Raw genomic sequence first — 21,655 nt, forward strand, 5'->3', positions numbered from 1 at the left:
GTTCTTTTTCCTCCTTTTTTGAGGGAGTGGCCTGAAGAATAGGCCACATGGAGAGTAGCTGACACATTTTTAAAACCCAACTGTTGCTCTGCGATGCTTCATCTTCATCGTCAGGATCAATGTGCACCTGTTGCTTAGGACTTTCACTACAGAATATGTTCCAGGCCAGGACTGTTCCCTGTCCTTTAGGGTTCCTGGGACCCAGCTGGAGGCCTAGAGAAGCTTGGGCAGGGCGGGCAAAGCCTGTTTGCTGGAGCAGGGCAGAGGTGGTACTGTTGGTGGCATTCTGCTTCAGCAAGTTCTCAGCACCTGAATGGCTCAATCAGGAGGCCTCCGTGTCCCTTCCAGAAGGATGTGGCAATGTGCACTCCAATTAGCCCTGCCAAGCTTACGCCATGGCTGCCTCTGAAGCGGTAGCCCTGCAGCTCCACACCATTTTCTCTCTTTCTCTAAATTTTCTTGAGTTGACTTCTAGCTCGTCTGCTGAGAGGCTGTTTTTCTATTTGTATGTCACATAAATGAAAGCCCAGTTTTTAGCATTTTCCCCTAACAATAGCACTTTTCCAGACCCACTGGGGAAGCCCCTTTGAGACCTGCTAAGACCCCTCAGTTCTGCTAAGAACTGTTATAGGAGGGGTTGCCAGGAACTCCCTCCCAAGGGTGTGTTCACTCTCAGTTACAGGGTCCTGGTCCTCAGATCCAGGCCAACACCTGCAGGGATGCTTGTCTCCCCAGCTTGGCAAAACAATCCAAGGGGCAAACAGAATTTCGGCTCAAAATGGGAAAGCAGTGTCTAATAGATAGAACAATGTATTTTGTGCAGAAGTAAGCTCTCCGTGACTCTGTATTGTCAAGTGGGTCCCAGGGAGGCTCTGAAGGAAGACCTTGAGCTCTGAACATTGGGTTAATAGGTTGAGGGTGGCGGTGGGGGTAGCGACAGACTTCTGGAATGAGTGACTGCAAGAGCACACCATCCGAGCTTAAGTGAGGCGCTCCCTGTTTAATGCCTCTGCCCTATCCCCTGTTTCTGCTGGATGTTACTTTTCAGAAAAGTAGTTTATTGAAAAATACAATACAAAAGTTTAGCTATATTAACATAGTACCTACTAAGGGCCAGGCACTGTTAAATACTTTATGCTCACCAGCTGCTAATACTCTCACTCCCCTTTGACGTGGATACTGCTGTTAATTTCTAGATGAGGAAGCTAAGATAGGAAGAGGCCACAGGACTTGTCCTGCATTGTGGTCCTGGGATTCAGACCCTCGCATAGATCTCAAGCCTCCCCACCACACTGCGGCCTCTCAGCTGTCCCTTGGATCTCAGGAATAGTGACCTCAGTCAAAGGCTTGAGAAAAGAGGGTCTGGGCCAGCACATCTCAAATGGTTGACCTTGGACACCACCTGGGAGCTTGTTAGAAATGCAGAATCACAGCTCCACCCCTGACCTTCTATATCAGAATATGCATTTTCACAAGATCCCCAGGTGAATCATGTGCAAGTTAAGTTTGAGACGCTCAGGGTTCCAGTGTCACTCTTCTATATGGTCCAGGTCTTTCATTTATACTATAGCTCCCTTCCCACAGTTGAGGTGGGGGGAGGGGGAGGGAACAATGAACAGACTTTTAAAACATGAAATCATCTCTCATGCTCTTACTGTTTTAACAAATTCCTCTCACCTTCAGGTATTTTGTTCAGTCCTCATCAGAGTCCTGATTTGTGCTGACAGGGAAAGAGACTCAGGCTGGTGGAGGTGGAGATGGTACAGCAAGGAGGAGGGCAGTGGAGACAGTGGTGGGGTCCACTGGGGACCAGGCCGGGTCCGCACCCCTGCTGCACTTGCTGCTGCTCCCTGCTCCCCCGCCTCCAGCCCTGTTGGCTTCCCTCCTCTTTGGAGCATAACAAAGGGTGGCTCCCCCACCAGGAGAGCCCTGATATGTCCCTGAACGTGACAGTCCCTCCAGCCACCGCCAATGTTATTAATTTTTAAAACAAACTTCCTGATTGAGGTCTGGCTGCCTCTAAATTGTCTCTACAAGGAGACTGTGTACTAATTAACCCATAGAAACAATCAATGATGTACCTTTTTCAAGTTTCAGGGTGATTAGAATATGAAAATGAAGAGCACAATGGTGCAGATGTTTTAAAATCACAGCAGACAGCAATTAGTGACACGGAAACCAGCTGCTTATCTCTCCAGATAAAGCCTCTTAATAGGGAATTACACTGGAGGAGTCATTACCCAGATGGATCTCACATGATTTACAGAGGAGGCGGGGCAGCGTTAACTGATTTGTGAGCAGGTTCTTGTCAAGCTTCCTTCTTACCTCAAGGAAGGTGGATTTGTGGCTGGGGTGGAGGGGGACTTCACCTTTCTACCTGTTGGCCCAGGTCAGGGAAGCCACCAAGGATGAGGAAAGGAGAGAATGGGGCCTGCAAGAAGCCACAGGCACCTGTCTCCTTGATTCAGGCTCCATTGTTTTGGGATCAACTCCCTCAGCTGTCCCTGAGCAAAGGGGAGAGTGAGGCCTGGGGAAGGGGAAACACTGAGTTGTTGGCTGCCTAGGTGTTCATTGGAAAGAAAGTGTCACTAAGTTCTGCTGAGTGGCTTTGGGGTGTGAGTGTGCATGTGATATAGAGAGCTCTTAGTAATCTTTGTTTGATGTATTTTCTCTCCTTCTTTTACATAATTGAGGTAAAATTTACATATTCTGAAATGTATACATCTTAAGTGTACAGTTCAAAGAGTTTTTGACAAATGTATACAGCTGTGTAACTCACACTCTTATCCTGATACAAAATATGGGTATTACCCCCAGAAACTTTCCTCCTACCCTTTCCCACTCCCACCCAACCTTTAAGCAACCACTTTTCTGATTACTATCATAATAGATTAGTTTTACCTGTTCTAGAACTTTATGCAATGAAATCATACAGTATGTACGTTTTTGGAGTCTGGCTTTTTTCACTCAGCATAATTTCATGTGTGTGACTTATCCATATTGTGGAATATATCCATACATTGTTCTTTGTATTGATGAGTTTGTGTGTTCTTCTGTTGATTGACACCTACGCTGTTTCCAGGTGCTTTCTACTCTGAATAAGCTGCTGTAAAGTTTCTGTAAAAGTCTGTTTGTGGATACATGTTCTCATCTCTTGGGTAAATACACAGGAGTGGAATTGCTGGGTCATAGTGTATATTTAGCTTTAAAAGACATCACAGGGAGATCAGCTCGGTGCTTTGTGACCACCTAGAGGGGTGGGATGGGGGGGTAGGAGGGAGAGGCAAGAGGGAGGAGATATGGGGATATATGTATATGTATAGCTGATTCACTTTGTTATAAAGCAGAAACTAACACACCATTGTAAAGCAATTATACTCCAGTAAAGATGTAAATAAATAAATAAGACATGGCCAAAACAGCTTCCAAAGTAGTACCATTTTGTGCTACCTCCAGCAATGGATGAGAGTTGAGAGTTTCAATTGTTCATACCCTTATCAGTGCTGGTTATCTTCAATATTTTTAATATTAGCTATCCTACTTGGTGTTCAGTGGTATCTCATGGTGGTTTTAATTGGCATTTTCTTGCTGACAAACGATGTTTGAGGACATTGGCATGTGCTCCCTATCCACCCCTACTTTTGTGATTCAGCATATTTTGGTGAAGGTGTTTTGCAGTTGTGTGAGGTTAAGTTCATTGAGAACATTGATCAAATCTTCTGTATATTTTTTCTAATTTTTTTTTTAGTCAATTTGCTCTAGCAATTACTGAAAGAAGAGTGTTAAAATCCCTTTGCGTCATTGGCTATGTCTTTCTTTAATTCTCTTAGTTTTCATTTCAAGCATTTGATCCAAGTATATGTTACGAGATGCAAACAAATTTAGGATTATTGTTTCTTGATGAATTGACTCTCTTATTTTGAAATGTCCCTAGTGCCTCTGGTAATACTCTTTGTTCTGAAGCCCATTTTGCACTATATTAATTCACTCCAGCATTCTAAGATTTGGTGTTTGTGTGGTATGTCTTTTCCCATCCTTTTAAGCTGTCTTTATCTTTGTATACGGTTGGCCAAAAAGTTAAATCGGGTTTTTCATGTTACGAAAGACCCAAACGAACCTTTTGGCCAACCCAATATTAATTGTGTATCTCTTGTAAACAACATATAGTTATGTCTTACTTTTTTATTCAGTTTGACAATCTACCACCTGCTTTTTGGTTTGGCTTTGCCTTCTGTTGTTCATTTGTTGGGGGGAGGGGTTGTTTAGTATATTTAGAGTTAATTACCTATATTGTTGAGCTTAAGTCTACCATGTTACTATATGTTTTCTGTTTTTCCCATCTATCTTCATTCTTTTTTCTCCTTTTCTACCCTCTTTGGACAAATCAAGCCTTTTTAGTGTTCCGTGTGTTTCCTTCTATTGGCATTTTAGATATACAACTTTGTTTTATTTTTAGTGGTTGCTCTGGTGATTACAGTATGCACCCTCAAAGTATCACATCTACTTTAATCTAATATTACATCTCTTCAAATATAAGCACGTTACAAGTGTATACTTCCATATACCTTCTCTTGCTCTTTGTTTTATTACTGTACATTTTATTTCTATAAATGTCATAAGCTTCATGATACACTGTTGTTATTTCCACTTTAAGCAGTCAGTTGCCTTTTGAAGATTTTAAGACCGAGAATAAGACGTTGTATATATGCCCACATATTTACCATTTCCATGTTCTTCATTCATTCATGTAGATCTGAGTTTCTATCTGGTGTTATTTCGCTTTAGGCTAAAGAACTTCCTTTTACATTTCTTGTAATTCATGTCTACCAGCAGTGAATTCCCTCACTTTTTATTTATCTGAAAATATCTTTATTTTGCCTTCATATATGAAGAATGTTTTCATGGGATAGAGAAATTTAAGTTGACTTTATTTTCATTTTAGTACTTTAAAGATATTATTTCATTGTCTTCTGGCTTGATTTTTATTGATAAAAATCAGACATTGTTTTTGTCACTATTTCCCTGTATATAATGTGTCTTATTTCTCTGGCTGCTTTTAACATTTTCTCTTTGGACTTCATCAATTTGTTTACAATGTACTTAGATGTAGTTTTTTTGTGTGCTTATTCTGCTTGGGATTCGTTGAGATTCTTAGCTATGTGAATCCACATGCATTATTCTCTCTTCTCTACTGGCATTCTAATTATATGTATGTTAGACCACTTGATACTTTTCTATAGGTCACTGAAGTGCTGTTTGTTTGTTTGTTTTTTAATCTCCCTCTCCCACCCTACTCACCCCTCAATTTGGATAATTTCTGCTGTCTTTTCTTCATGTTCTCTGAGCTTCTCTTCTACTGTGTCTTGTATGCTTATATTAAGCCCATCAAGAGAATTTTTCATTTCAGATATTGTATTATTCCAATTTAGAATTTCATTTTGTTATTTTGGTATAGTTGCCATCTCTGTGCTGAGATTTCCTGTATGTTCATCAGTTATTCCCATCTTTTCCTTACTACTTGACCATCTTTATAATGGCTGTTTTGAGGGCCTTGGATCTATATCTACCCTCCTGGGTATGCGTCATATTTGCTTCAGTGTTTGTCTAATAATTCTTTGTTTTCCTTTGAAGAGTTTTACTTTTGTTCTGATTGGTAGTTAATTTACTGGCAGATTTGCTTTATCTTATTAAGGATTCTTTTTAGACTTTGCTAGCTTTTATGCTAGGGCTTGAGTAATCCTACTCTTAAGGAGTACCAATTCTGGGATATCAACTGACCGTCTGGGATATTTATTAAAGTCTCCCCATTCTGGCTAGTCAGAAATCCAACACTGCCCAATATTTTGTGACCTTAGGACTCTATGTTCAGCTTATAGCCCCCAGTAGCAAATATCTGCTATGCTTCGTGGAATCTTGCCCTCAAGTGCAGATTAAAGTTTGGCCAAAGACATAGGGTATTTCTATTAAGGTTTCTAGGATTCTTTTTCTACATATCTCCCTCTTCTCAGGTGCCCTGTCCCCCAAGTTCTAGTCCCCTCAAAAGTCTCAAACTATAATCTCTGTTTCCTCTACCCAGTGAAATTACGGTTCTCTGGATTCCACTTCCCTGTGCCCAGGTTTAGAAAGTTCTCCTGGGCAGAAAACTAGGGATATGGCAGAGCCTCTTAAGTTTCCTTCTATCTAGAATCACGGCCCATATTACCTGTTGCTCAAAGCCTGAAAATAGTTGTTTCATGTATTTCATAGTTTTATGTTTATTTCCATAGAAAAGTTAAGTCTAATACCTATTAATACCATTATGGTTGGAACCAAGTCCGCAATCATTAATTATGCAGAATTACTGTGTACTCAAGGAAGCATATGATAGTGCCTCTGTATTTGTGTAAGCTGTTATCACCCCCAATAAAAGGAGTGCTTTAATATCACTCACAGTCCCCAAACAGCAAATCAGGAATTGTTCCTACGGGAACCACACTAAGGTAACTTCCCAGGGCAATTCATGTGACAGGAAATGAGGACTGTATATATGTAACTGGAAACTTCATGTCCATTTAGGGGCTTTTCTGTGTTCCATTGTCTTAGTCTGTTTGGGCTGCTATAACGGAATACCATAGACTGAGTGCCTTGTAAAAACAGAAATTTATTTCTCACAGTTCTGGAGGCTGGGAATTCCAAGAGCGAGGCGTTGGCAGATTCAGTGTCTGGCAAGAGCCTGCGTCCTCGTTCATAGATGGCTGTCTTCTCTCTGTGTGCTCACATGGTGAAGGACAAGTGAGCTCTCTGGGGTCTCTTTTATTATAAGAGCATTAACCCCATTCATGAAGTCTCCACCCTCATGATCTAATCACATTGTGCTCCCATAGGCCTCACTTCCTAATACCATGACACTGGGAGTTAGGATTTCAACGTATGAATTTTGAAAGGACACAGACATTCATGGAATTCTGTGGAATCACAGGATCATAAAGCCATGGTTCAAATAGGGTACTTAGTGACATTCTTCTCTACCTACCATTAGCAAATGCAGGAACGAACTGGGCTGAGGAGAGATGCTTTGAGAGCAAGTTCAATGGAAGCTGGCATGTGCATTCCTCCTATTCATGAGCCTAAATGGTAATTTTCAGTCTTTTCTTAAGTGACAGAACCATCTCTCTCCACCTCCTTTCTCTTTAATGAAATCCTTTGCAAGCCTGCTCTGTTCAATTGGGGGTTAAAAGAATGGAGCTTCTCTGTTGCCCAATCCACTGGCTACAGTTCAGAAATGTCTTTACAAAATCCTAGGACTCTGTGGAACACATTTGAAAACCACTGAGCTGGAACATCTCCTGATAATATCAGAGCCTCTTTAGTCCCTAACCCAGACCCCTGTCTTTGATATAATCCAGTGGTTCTCAACTCTGTCTGCACATTGGGATAACTGAGAGCTTTGAAAAATGTACTACTGTTCAGGTCCCACCTCTAGAATGTTGACTTAATTGGTCTGGATCAGATCCCAGCTATGGTGTTCTTTATGAAGCTTCCTGGATGATTCTAACATGCAGCCAGGGTTGAGAACCTTTAATCAGACAGTGTGTGGTTGCATTCCTTTTCTCCCACACTCAGCTCTTGCTCAGGCTTGAGCACTTGCTTCAAGACTCTGGGGTGGAATGCCAAGATTCCCCAGAACTCTGGGGATTGGCTTGGATGAGTTGGGGAAATAGAAATCCCAGGGTGGGAGGTCACGAACCCCTGCATGCCTAGTTCTTTCTGGAAGGACAGTATTTTCATCCACCCATATAACTGACCTCTGCCCACCATGCAGTGTACTTGGAAAACCTAAACAGAGGATGGACTGTGTTAGAGTTTCTTACTATGTAAATTACAAAGAGTTCAGAGAGCAAAACAGGAATACTCAGTGGTGCCAAATTACATATCCTAACAGGTCTGTGGTGTTTTGCTCTGCATATTTACCACCAAAACGTGCTGTGAATGTCACAGCAACCACGGAAGAGCCCCACCCCAGAGGAATTATGGTGTTAAAACATTAGATAAGTGGTTTTACAACTCAATTATATATCAGAATTATCTGGGGAGCATGTTAAAATGCACATTCCTTGGTCCCACCCTGGGAGATGGCAAATGAGCCTATCTGCAGTGGGGCCTAGGAATCTGTATTAGTAACCAGTACCTTAGGTGGCTCTGATACAGGGATCTAGGACCACATCTCGAGAAGTACCAGGTGCCAAAATAAGAGATAAAGCTCCCCTCATTCCTTCATACCCAGGCACATTTTCCTGTTCACGTAAAGCAAAATATCCCACAAACAGTAAATTTAAATTATTGCTGTCAAAAGTAGCACAAACACAGCTAACCCAAAAGAGTAGTTTATCATCCACAAAGTCATGCTTGATTTTTGATTTTTGATATGATTTTTCTCAGACCCAAATCGTCATGTCGTCCTCTCATTGTGACAAAACTTGCTTTAGATAAGCCTGAGATAAGGCTGGGTGACTTCCTTTCTTCCATTTTCACAGACTTTTAAGTTTTTATGCAGTGATTTAATGCTTGTTTTTAAAATTATGTAAAAATAAAGTGCTTTTTAAAAAGAAATCTGACTTGTACAAAATTTAGATTCTGTATAAGCCAATTTATACGTTGGTTGTGGGGGAGGAGATAGTTATCTACTTTACAAAATAATTCTTCACATTACAGGACTTCCTTCCATACACACATTCTGTAGGAGAGAAATCTGTCTAGTGTTTTGAGAATGGTGTTTCCCTGATGAATATTTGGCCTAGGCTCAAGGTGCATGGAAAGCACTGCTCTTATAAAAAGTAAGCCATACCTTCAGAATTGACTGTGAGTTCCACAATCAATCAATTTGTGGGGATGGGGAAGCAGCCAAGATGAAACTGGAGGGAAGGGGGCAGCACACAACCTTAGAAAGAATGACAGAGCCCAAGGACGTGACATGAACTGATTAGAACCAACTGGGTCCAAGATGGCAGACAGGTCGACTTCCACTAGACCTTGAGCCTCAGTATACACTCATTGTAACACATCAGCAAGGTAAATGACACACCCACAGGCACCATGACAGTTTCAAGGCCAACCATAAGGATCAAAAAGTGGGTGGTGGCCCAATTCCTAGAAATCCCCGCCCCTTCCCCAAATAGCCGGAATACTCCTCCCACTCATTAGCCTATGAAATTACCCGCTCCTGTAAAAACTGACAACCCCATACCCTGGTGCCTTTCTCACCTCTGAGATGGCCGACACTCTGTCTGTGGAGTGTGTTTCTCTCTAAATAAATCCACTTCTTACCGATCACTTTGTCTCTCACTGAATTCTTTCTGCGATGAGATATCAAGAATCTGAGCTTCTTAAGTCCTGAAACCAGGTGTGTGATCTCAGTTGGAAGATCGTGGGTTTTGGCCAGGTTCGAGTCCCAGCCATGTGGGTTCAAGCCCTAATCAGGGTTTTGGCCAGGTTCAAGTCCTGGCCGCATGGGTTCAAGTCCCAGTCTGGATTTAGGCTGGGTTCGAATCCCAGCATGTGGGTTCAAGTCCCAATCTGAGGTGCACAGTTTCAAAGAGACGTGCTGAGCTTGACGGTATTAAAAGCCTTCCATAAAAATAATCTGGTCCAATGTAGTATTCCCTTATTTGCTAACCGTTTCAGAGATAGCCCTGCTGAGGGCTGAGGGTAGTATAAAGTCCATAGAAGATTCAGGTCTGATCCCCCAGAAAAATCTAAAGGGGAAATGGAAACAAGTGCTATGTGGGTTAATAAGGCCCCAAGTCAAAGCCCCCTATATGGAATAATATCCCCAGACCTCTGGAGAAGGATGGGAGGGAGAGCTCGCTTGCCCTTGCATTGAGCCGGGAGCCTGTTTTGCGATGTCTGGCTCTGTCTCAATGGAGTAAGTGCTCAGTTCTCAGTGAAGGGCATATTGGAACTGACAGTCTCACCATTGTGTATATAATCTGTCATGGCTGACAGATGAAGAAATGGGATTTTGTGAAATGCAACGAGATATAGCCATCAGCCACTGCTGGAAGGAAGCCTTGTTCTTCTGGATCCCTTAAAAAGCACTCATTCTCAGTCCTCTTTGCCCCTTCACTGCAGCCGTCTGAGCGCTGGGTTTAAAGCACCATTTCCCCCCCATTACTGCTGATCTTTTGTTGTGCTTCCCTTTTGTCCACCCTGCCCTTTGATTGCCAAGCTCTCCCAGCAGGGCAAATTGCAGCTGAAATGGTAGAAACAATGGGATCAGGCAGTGTCCAGATGGAGGCACTGGGAACCAGGCATGCTTAACTGCTTACTTTCAGCTGGTCTGCCCTGAGTGTAAGTGAGCAGGCCCCACCTTTCAATTGCCAGAGTGAAATCCACCCTCCTGACAGTCACATGGGCTTCCCCAGAAGCAGGGTTAATTGGAAAATGAAACAATTAATGGGAGATGAGAAAGAACTAACAGTAAAAATTGTGCTGAAGGGGAGTTACCTTGCAAGTGCCTTTAGTCCTTAAGTATTTGGGAACAATCTTTTGTTCAACATGTAATGCATCTGAGCCCTCCAGTTTCATCATGAGCCATTATGAAATGAGTGATTGGTGGCTTATTGTCTTTTGTGTGCAGCCATATATTTTGTCATGGTAATAGGCATCTTAAATATTATTTTGTTTGTTCGTTCAACAAACATTTATTGAGAACTTTCTGAGTGGTTTGCTTTGTAATAGATACTGGAGATAAAAGGATAAATGAGTGTGTCTGACCTCAAAGTACTTACAGTCTAGGAGAGAGAGACAGAAAAGTATACAAATAAATGGCACATCGCATTACAAGGATTGTGATAGATATATTCATGAGAGACAATGGTGCATGCAGAAGGAATGGCATAAGAAATTAGGCTGAAGGAGGTAACAGTGTCTGCAGACAATATGTTGCAATATGCAGGTCATTAATCTCACTAATGACAAAATGGAATACCCATAGTAAAGCAGATGTTCCTTCATTTATTCAATAACTGTTTATTGAGTGCCTACTATTTGCCAGGCACTGTACTTGGTATCTCTGTGATGGTGTATACAGGCTAGAAAGGGAGACAGGCATTAATTCAATTAGTACAAAAATCAAATGTAAATTTAAAACTATGATAAGTACAACAAAGATGAGATACATGGTTTCATGAAAACTTACAATAGGAGTATTTCTATAAGGTAGGGGGCCTCACTAGGATTGAGCTGAGATTAGAACATAAAGAAAAGTTAATGAAGGACTCTGCTAGTTGCCAAGAGTAAGATGGAGCAATAGGGAAAAACTGATGGGAATTAGAGGTGAAGATTCCAGCTTTACCACGAAGCCCCTCTGTGGACTTCAGTATACAGATCTGGAAAAGTGGAGAGGGGTTGATGACAAGGGTAGAGGTGAGAGGTGAGTGCTGTTTTGCCCAGGTCCAAAATAACTTAAACCTTTTGTCCTACAGTTTTTATTAAGTACTACCACTAACTCTCTAGAATGTTCTAGTGTGAGCAACCAATTATTTTGTCACCCAAAGAAGTGGGAAATTTTGTTTCCAAGCCCTCTTCTAGCCTGTCATCCTGTGAGTATACACATAGTGCCAGCTAAAATCCAAAGCATAAATGACAAATTAACAAAGCCCTGACTCATAAAAGATAAGTAGGATTTACTATTTTATGCCATGAATAAGATTTCTCTATTTTTGCCAAAAATGAGATAGAGCCTATGTCCACGGCAGTAATACCTAGCGGCCAAAGTCAAGTGTCAGGATTAGTTCTCTAGATGATGATGGCAGTGTCTCTACTATAAACTGCAAGGTGAAGAAAAAATTAAATACTTTTTTTTCTTAATTTTCTCCTGGGCACTTAACAGGCCAGGGGAAGCTCTCTCATGATTCTTAAAAAATATGCTTCAATATTGGAAGTATAAACAGGATTTCACAAAATCAGGGAGGCAGAAAATAACGCTAGGGATTCCAGGAACTGGTGTGAATGAAACCCTGGTTGCTTTACTATATTGAATTTTACCCATAATTCTTTCTGCCATCTGCATTTTGACTCTTACCAGGGACAATAAGAAATGTTTTCTAATAAAGCGTAAATCCTATAGCATCAATGGCAAAAGACAGAGAAGAGATAGGTGATAGATATATAGCTAGCTAGCTAGCCAGCTAGATAGACACATACAGTACATACATACATAGACAGGTAAACAGACAGATACATATTATAGGTTAAAACTTCCTAAATTCACTAAGCCATTATCATATACTTCTTAGTTGGGATATTATCAAAGCTTTCTTAATTTACTAATATTTTCCCTTTAACAAATCTTAGGGAAATACATCCTCTGTGTATAAAACAGGACTTATAATAAGCTTTAAAGACTGCTTTCTTTGTACTGGTAGCCTGGCTTAAACTCTATCTGGAACAATGTGAACATATCTATATTAAAAATAGCTTAATATCTCAAAACAGTGTGTTCACTATCCATTCCCTTTGTGAGTTTATAGACGTTTGATATGTTGTGTCTCTAGCACACGTTCTGCCTTTGCTGGCCGAAGAGTTAGTCTAAGGAAGGTGCAAAGTCTGAAGACGTTCATGTAGAGCCAATGTAGGGAAAAACACAGCTGACAAAGTCCAATGGAGTGATCTTGAATGATAATTATTTTTTTTTCCTGGCACATTTGTCCAGGAGACTTGTTTCCTTTTTTTTTTTTTCTTTTTTTTCTTTTTCCAAGGTTCCTTTTGAGAATATCCACGCGTTTTCTCAAGAGAGGGCCTAATGTGGGCTTAATGTGGGCTTAAGGATGTCTTAGCAGGCTCACTCCCAAACACGCACCGCTCCTAGAGTCGGCAGAGATTTGAGGGCTCTTCCATGTTTCTTTGCTTCTTTTCGTTTCTTCTCTATGCCCTTGACTGGCCCACTTTTCCCCACGCAGTCATCAAACTTCCCCCCCCCCCTTAATTCCTCAACTTGTGCTTTTTCTCCTTGTTGCAGTGGTTCCTAATGAGTTGCTTGTTTGAGTGCAGAGATGCTGAACTCCAGAATAAACTCCAAACAGAAATGAACTGCAGTAGGCAGAAGCAAGGGAAAGATGTGTGTTTGAGAAGAAGCTGGGGCAAAAATAAGCTGCAGCTGGAGTTAGGGAAACGCGTGCAGGGAGTCTGGAAGTTCAGATGCTCTCCTGAACTCTGCCACCTTGGGCAGGACTCTTCATGGCTAAAGTTTTAGCGTCTTCATTTGGAAAATAGAAGCATTGGACTGAGGGACCTTTAGGGCCCCTCCTGACTCTAAACAGTTCTTATTCTGAGATTGCATTAAACCAAGATAGGTTAAAGTTCCTGTTATCTAGGGAGAGAAAGACAGCGATTATAGCATCCTTATTAATGTTCAAAATCAACACAATGTATTTTTACTAAAGAAATTGAAAAAAACCTTCACAAAGCATTCTGGAATTAAAGGTGTCTGTTTCCAACTTTTGAATAATTAAGCCTTTTGACATTAAATTTTAAATAGTTTCACCGTGCTGATCTTTGTTTCTCTCTCTCTCCTTCTCCACTCCACCCACCCTTAGGCTTACGAGCGGCCACAGAAACACTCAGCTCTCCATTATGACCCAGGCCTCCCACAGGACTTCACCGGTGACACCTTAAAACCAAAGCACCAGCAAAAAAGCAGCAGCCAGAACCACGTGGACTGGTCCACCAACTCTGACAGTGGACCTGCCACTCAGAATTGCTTCATCAGTACAGAGTCTGGCAGAGAAACTGCAAGCACCAGCAAGATCCCAGCTCTTGAGCCCCTGGCTTCCTTTGCAAAGGCCCAGGGTAAGAAAGGCAGTGCAGGGAGCACATGGAGTCAGTTGTCCAACAGTAGCAAAGATCTGCTCTTGGGAGGTGTGGTTTCATCTCCAAGCAACCACAGCTCACCAGCTCCACCCAGCAGCTCTGCTGAGTGCAGTGGGCTCCAGCCCTTGGTAGATCAAGATGGAGGAGGTGCAAAGGAGCCCCCAGAACCACCTACTACTATAGGCAGCAAGAAAAAGTCCAGTAAAAAAGATGTGATAAGTCAAACCATACCAAACTCAGACCTAGACTGGGTCAAGAATGCTCAGAAAGCATTTGACAATACAGAAGGGAAACGGGAAGGCTACTCTGCAGATAATGCCCAAGAGGCATCACCAGTCAGGCAGAATGTGAGTTCCGTCAGTAATCCTGAAAATGACTCAAGCCATGTCCGGATTACTATCCCTATCAAGGCACCCTGCCTAGATCCAAGCAGCCATAAGAGGAAAAAGAGACAGTCCATCAAAGCAGTGGTGGAAAAGATCATGCCAGAGAAAGCCCTGGCTTCTGGAATCACTATGAGCAGCGAAGTAGTTAATAGGATACTTTCCAACCCCGAGGGTAATAAGAAAGATCCCCGTGTCCCTAAGTTGGGTAAAATGATAGAGAACGAGTCCCCCTCAGCTGGCCTTGAAACTGGTGGAAATGCTGAGAAGGTTGTCCCTGGAGGTGTATCTAAGCAGCGGAAGCCACCCATGGTCGTGACACCTCCAACATGCACAGATCACTCTCCAAGAAAGCTGCCAGAAATCCAGCACCCCAAATTCGCTGCAAAACGGAGGTGGACGTGCAGCAAACCAAAACCCACCAGTCTCCTTCGGGAGGCAGTCATGGCCACCTCCGATAAACTGATGGTGGAACCGCCATCTGCTTACCCCATAACCCCGTCCAGCCCTCTGTACACCAACACAGACAGTCTTACTGTGATCACGCCGGTAAAAAAGAAGCGGGGACGACCAAAGAAGCAGCCTTTGCTCACGGTTGAGACGATTCATGAGGGGACCTCCACCAGTCCAGTCAGTCCCATCAGCCGGGAATTTCCTGGAACCAAGAAAAGAAAGAGACGACGTAGTTTAGCTAAGTTGGCCCAATTAGTGCCAGGAGAGGACAAACCCATGAGTGAGATGAAATTTCACAAAAAAGTTGGAAAGCTTGGGGTGTTAGATAAGAAGACCATCAAAACTATCAATAAGATGAAAACACTCAAAAGGAAAAATATCTTGAACCAGATCTTGTCCTGCTCCAGCAGCATTGCGCTGAAGGCCAAAGCTCCCCCAGAGACCAGCCCTGGGGCAGCAGCAATCGAGAGCAAATTGGGCAAGCAGATAAATGTCAGTAAGAGGGGCACCATCTACATTGGCAAGAAGAGGGGCAGGAAGCCAAGGGCAGAGCTGCCACCCCCATCCGAAGAACCCAAAACAGCCATCAAGCACCCGAGGCCAGTTTCTAGCCAGCCGGATGTTCCCGTCGTGCCTTCCAACTTTCAGTCACTTGTGGCGTCTTCACCAGCAGCTATGCACCCACTTTCGACACAGTTAGGTGGGTCCAATGGCAACCTGAGCCCCGCCAGCACTGAAACCAACTTTTCAGAGTTGAAAACTATGCCAAATCTCCAGCCCATCAGTGCTCTTCCAACCAAAACCCAAAAGGGAATCCATAGTGGGACCTGGAAGCTGTCTCCACCCAGGCTGATGGCCAACTCCCCTTCACACCTTTGCGAGATCGGGTCACTCAAGGAGATAACACTGTCCCCTGTGAGCGAGTCCCACAGTGAGGAGACGATCCCGAGTGACAGTGGCATTGGGACAGACAACAACAGCACGTCTGACCAAGCAGAGAAGAGTTCCGAATCCCGACGGAGGTACTCTTTTGATTTCTGCTCCCTGGACAACCCGGAGGCCATCCCATCTGACACCAGCACAAAGAACCGGCATGGCCACCGGCAGAAGCATCTCATCGTGGACAACTTTCTGGCCCACGAAAGCCTCAAGAAGCCAAAGCACAAGAGGAAACGGAAAAGCCTGCAAAACCGTGATGATCTCCAGTTTCTGGCAGACCTGGAAGAGCTCATCACCAAGTTCCAAGTGTTCAGGATCTCTCACCGGAGTTATACTTTTTACCATGAGAATCCATATCCCAGCATTTTTCGGATTAATTTTGATCACTATTACCCGGTGCCATATATCCAGTATGACCCGTTGCTCTATCTTCGTAGGACTTCAGACTTAAAGTCAAAGAAGAAGCGTGGTAGGCCTGCAAAAACCAATGACACCATGACAAAGGTGCCTTTTTTACAAGGGTTCAGCTACCCTATTCCCAGTGGAAGTTACTATGCACCCTATGGAATGCCTTACACATCAATGCCTATGATGAACCTTGGTTATTACAGTCAGTACCCAGCTCCTCTGTACCTGTCGCACACGCTCGGAGCAGCGTCCCCATTCATGAGGCCAACAGTGCCACCACCTCAGTTTCACACAAGCTCCCATGTGAAGATGTCTGGTACGGCTAAGCATAAAGCAAAGCATGGAGTGCACCTGCAGGGGCCCGTGGGCATGGGCCTCGGTGACAGGCAGCCATCCCTGAATCCTCCCAAGGTGGGCAGTGCCGGTCTGTCCAGTGGTCGGCTCCACAAGAGGAAACACAAACATAAGCATAAGCACAAGGAAGACCGGCTCCTGGGGACCCACGACAACCTGAGTGGTCTCTTTGCAGGCAAAGCCACAGGCTTCTCCAGCCACATCCTGAGCGAACGGCTGAGCAGTGCAGACAAAGAGCTCTCCCTTGTGAGTGAGAAAAACAAGCATAAGGAGAAGCAGAAGTACCAGCACAGTGAAGCCAGCCACAAAGCGTCCAAGAACAACTTTGAAGTGGACACCCTGTCTACGCTGTCACTTTCTGATGCCCAGCATTGGACGCAGGCCAAGGACAAAGGTGACTTGAGCAGCGAGCCTGTGGACTCGTGCACAAAACGGTACTCTGGCAATGGCGGGGACGGCAGCAGCGCAAGACCAGAGAGCCTGGATGTGTTCAGTGAGATGAACCCTCCGAACGACAAGTGGGACAGTGATGTGAGTGGGAGTAAAAGGAGGAGCTATGAAGGCTTTGGGACGTACAGGGAAAAGGACATCCAAGCCTTCAAGATGAACCGCAAGGAGAGAAGTTCCTATGACTCCTCCTTATCTCCAGGTAAGGCCGAGTTTTCTTCAGACTTGGACTGTCTTGTTACTTGGTTGCTGGGCACTGCCCTGCAGCAGTCCGCCATCTTTGGCACGTTGGGTTCACTAGTTTGCAGAGAGGTAGAAACCAAATGAAAACAGGTCTCCTTGCAAATGTGAGTCTGCTGCACATTTTATGCATTGTTTAATCAGTTATTTTCTGTCTTTCCTCTCTTGAAGCCATTGCCTGAGAACTATGGGCCCAGAGGCAGCCCCAGTAGCTGCCAAGACTACAACCATACCCACTACCTTTATGCTTTTAATTAAAGATGCTATGCCTAAGTCTTCATCTGACCTGATGGTACATTTGCTAGTTGGATAAAACCTCTAAAACTCTCTAGGAATACCAACAAGATCCCAAGAAAATCAACGTTGGATGGGAATGAGTATCTAGTTTACCTGACATGCTAGCTCTAGAAGTCACACATCCTAGGTTGAAACATCTACAGTAGAGCCATTGGAAGCTGATGACCAGTGAATCTTGAAGTCTACCTGATAAGGAAGCCACAGACCAAAGCCATGTTGTCCTCTTTTTGGCATCTGATAAGCAGCTCTTGGTAGACCCCTAAAGTGCAGCCCTGACCTGTCATTTCCCTGCATAAAGGTGAGGGTGGGCGGAACCAGACTGAAAGGTGCTGTGAGCCTCCTGCCTCTGCTGGAACCTACTGCTGTGTCTCTTTGCATATCCACTGGGGATGGGATTTGCCCACTAATCTCTAAACTGAAGTGCTGGTGGCTACTAGGAAGAGCTCATTCCTTGTCAGTTGCTGGGAGAATTTCCTTGCTAACCTGCCCACCCACATAAACCTTCCTTGCCATGGAAGCCTCACACTTCTGCATAAATATCCCTTTGTCCATGTCCACACATCACACAGATGATAAAAGACTCCTGTAGAACAGAGTAGTTATTTACTAGGAAAAAGGTAGAAACTCCTTTCTTAGGAGCTGCAGAAGCTAAAAGGATTCCTCATGATCTCCCTGCCCCCAAACAGTACAAACCCTCTGGCCAAAGCCTGGTTTAAAGGACTGATTACCCCTGATAAGCTTTGGGTGCACTATTTCACCTCTGTTTATGATGTGTATCCCTTGTTTGTCTTCTCCCTTCATGCAGAGTCCATAATTAGTGAAGGTGAAGAGGTCTGTTCATGAGGATTTAGAGACATTTTCTAGGCCAGCAGATTTCGAAAAGAAATATGTTTTGATGATGGCCATTCTGACTGGCTTGAGGTGATACCTCATTGTAGTTTTGATCTGCATTTCTCTAATAATTAGTGATGTTGAGCATCTTTTCATGTGCCTCTTGGCCATCTCTATGTCTTCCTTGGTGAAATGTCTATTTAGGTCCTCTGCCAGTTTTTTAACTGGATTGTTTGTTTTTTTGATATTGAGTTCCATGAGCTGTTTGTATATTTTGGAGATTAATCTTTTGTCTGTTGTTTCATTTGCAAATATTTTCTCCCATTCTGAGGGTTGTCTTTTTGTCTTGTTTATGGTTTCCTTTCTAGAGGGTTGGGATAGGGAGGGTGGGAGGGAGGCTCAAGAGGGAGGGGATATGGGGACATGTGTATACATATGGCTGATTCACTTTGGTGTACAACAGAAACTAACACAGTATTGTGAAGCAATTGTACTCCAATAAAGATCTATTAGGAAAGGAAGGAAGGAAGGAAGGAAGGAAGGGAGAGAGAAAGGAAGAAAGAGAAGGAAGGAAGGAAGGAAAGAAAGAAAGGAAGAAAGAAAGAAAGGAAAGGGAGAGAAAGAAAGAAGGAAAGAAAGGAAAGAGAGAGAGAGAAAGAAAGAAAGAAAGAAAGGAAAGAGAGAGAAAGAGAGAGAGAAAGAAAGAAAGAAAGAAAGATATGATTATGAGTTAGAAGCTACTTAAATATTGCTCCAAATCACCCCCAGCTCTGAGTTGCTGTCGTGGTAGATGATCTCCTTGGTTAATGAAGAGACCAATTAGCAGTCATGTTTCCTGCACTTGCTAAGGTGATAAATGGCCCACACTTCATGTCTGCACAAGTGGATGTGCTCTTCTGGGTTTCCCCATTTCTGATCATCAGACTTTGTTGAAGGTGTTTGTTTTTTGTGCAAAGCCTAAATTAAGCCCACATGGACAGGAGTTGCTAAAAGATTAAACTTTAACATGAGAAGTACTGTTGCTTTCTCTTTCAGTGTGGTGGAATTTATCCATAGAACCAGAACTATCCATGACAGAAGGCATTCTTATTTCTATTTTCTTGGCATTGTTTAGCTAGAAAACAATGGTGGTATGTTATTGCTGAGAACCTACAAGCAAGAATTGTAAGTTAACAGACCTGAGAAACAAGGTCTCAGAAGCTAAAACCAGCCATTGTTGCCATTAGGGTTCTCAGCAGTCTTACTGGGACTTCTGCATGTCTGGACCGTATTACATTTGGGTTCTGGTTGAATTTTGCCAGCTAGGGGTTCATCCGGTCACTGTGTCTCTGAGGGCGGCCACACTCTAGCCATACAAAATTCCTTGTGTTTGCATTCACAAGGTGGTCGTTACTTCATTTAAAATTCTCCCTCCCCTTCCCCAGCTTACTTGTTTTGCAGCCATCCACAGAAAGCTGGATTCAGCCTAGGAATTGAGTATTGCACCCAACTCTGTTATGACCTTAGGCATGGTATCCTATCTCTCTGGGGTACTATCTGCCCATCTGTAACTCAGAGAGTTGGGCCAGACCTCTTTTGTATGGCATGTTTGCCATTTTACATGTATTTCTTATAACATCCTTCCTGCAATCTTAGAAGAGAAATATTTTCATTCCCATTTTATGGATTAGCACACTGAGGCTCAGAGATCAAGTGACCTGTCCAAGTTCAGAAAGCTGTCACTTTTTATTCTAAGCCCAGGGCTTTGCCCACTGCATTGCAACTCAGCTGCATGTCACCCAACTAGTTAAGGCCAAGTCTAGAACACAGGTCCTGGTCCCCAGCCCAGTGTCCCTATATCCCACCACCACCCTGCCTCTCAGAATCCCATCTATCCTCTGATTACATGCTTTCCCCTAGGGCATCTGCACAGTGATTATGTGATAAGTGCAGAAGAGAGTAATTAAGACAAAAAGACATTCCTTTATTCAGTTCCCAACCAATGAAGGAGGATTTCTTATGGCCTAAGCTTTTCTAAATATCAGCCTGGAAATATTGATATATACATTGACAGGGTTTCCACTTCTGTCCTTACTGAAATCCAATTCCCTGAGTTATTTATGCCACTGCTTGGTGCTTATTTTTGTGTTGTGTGAGGTTTTCTCTTTTTTTCTGAACATTTTCATGAATCTTAATTGTTAGTGGCTTCTGTGTCTATGTGAGTTATGCCTACACATCTTGTTGAATATCTTATTGGAACAGACCAGATTCCTTATCATTCCCTTTCCTTCCAAACCTTGGCCTCTCCTTGCCTATATCCTGAATATCCCCTCTATTCCTGAATCCCTAAAGCATCAGGAAAAAAATGTCCTTAGTAGCACTTGGAACCCAAGGCATTCACCTTAATATTATACACTCCAAAGAGTGCCAAGACCCATTAAAAGCTGGGAGACAGGATGAGGCTGAGGTTACTGGAGGCATTAAGATCTTTCAGAGTATCTGAGTCGCGGTGTCTGTTCAGCTGGATGGTACTGAAGGTCATGATTAGAAATAAGCATCTTCCCTTCCACACCTTCTCTTCCTCGACCTCTTCCTTCTCCATTCTGGGTTCATTTCCATAGCATCTTAATGTCCAATTTCACATGAGCTAGTCTTCTCCAAAATAGATATGGCATAAATACAGATATCATTCTTTACCCTGTTGAGGACCAGATTTAGGGGTGGAGTGAAAAGAGGCCTTTGAGTGCTCCCTCAGATCAGAACTGATGAAAGGCACCATATAAATGGAAGTCATTACCATTATGGAGAAGAGGAATTAGAGACCCCATTTAGCAATAGCAGCAGTTGCACACTCCATTTCCTCTTTCCTGCTTGGAAAGTCATTCATCCTCCATCCCCCTGCCCCAGCAGATGGATGCATTGTCTTGTTAGCCCCCTTTCAACATACCTAGATCTAAGAAATTACACAGACTCCTTGCCTTTTTCCTGTATTTTACTCCTTCTGTCCTACTGCTTCTTTGGTTTCAAAAGGCAGTGACTCTTTTGACCTATTTTCTAAATGCACACCATCTGGTAAATCTTCATTTATAAAAATGCTTGCTTGGGGCCAAATAATGGATAAATAGTGGGAAGGTGTAATCCACAGACTCTCAGAGTTGGGAGAAGCCTTATTGGCCCTCATTTGTGCTGCTCTCCCACCAGGCACCACCATCTCACGCACCCTGACATGCAGCAGATTCCGAGAGAGCAAACCTGTCCAAGGGTGACAATACATAGAATGATGCTGTATGCTCTCAGAGCCAAGTTCTCATGAGGCGGTGGAAGAGGTCTCTAGTGTGAATGATGTTCTTCCTGTTCCAACCTCTTGGAAACAATCTTTGCATACTTTGACCTAAAATTATGCCAGGAACTCCAGGCATTTTGACCACTGCTGTCCAGACTCCCATCAGATGTTGGGGAAACAGTGAGAAGTGTAA

At 43.3% G+C, this 21,655-nt stretch overlaps 1 protein-coding gene across 2 annotated transcripts in view; it reads left to right on the top strand.

The window, feature by feature from the left end:
• SETBP1 (SET binding protein 1) overlaps positions 1 to 21,655 on the top strand; it is a 372,459-nt gene that overhangs the window by 245,839 nt on the left and 104,965 nt on the right. For both annotated transcript variants that reach the window (XM_082667612.1, XM_082667613.1), the window contains exon 4: positions 13,575 to 17,034. In XM_082667612.1, coding sequence (XP_082523738.1) covers positions 13,575 to 17,034 — 3,460 coding nt within the window. The remainder of the gene's footprint in view (positions 1 to 13,574; positions 17,035 to 21,655) is intronic.

Source organism: Grampus griseus (genome assembly GCF_964374135.1).
Source record: "Grampus griseus genome assembly, chromosome: 12".
In the NCBI taxonomy this organism is placed as follows: Eukaryota; Metazoa; Chordata; class Mammalia; order Artiodactyla; family Delphinidae; genus Grampus; species Grampus griseus.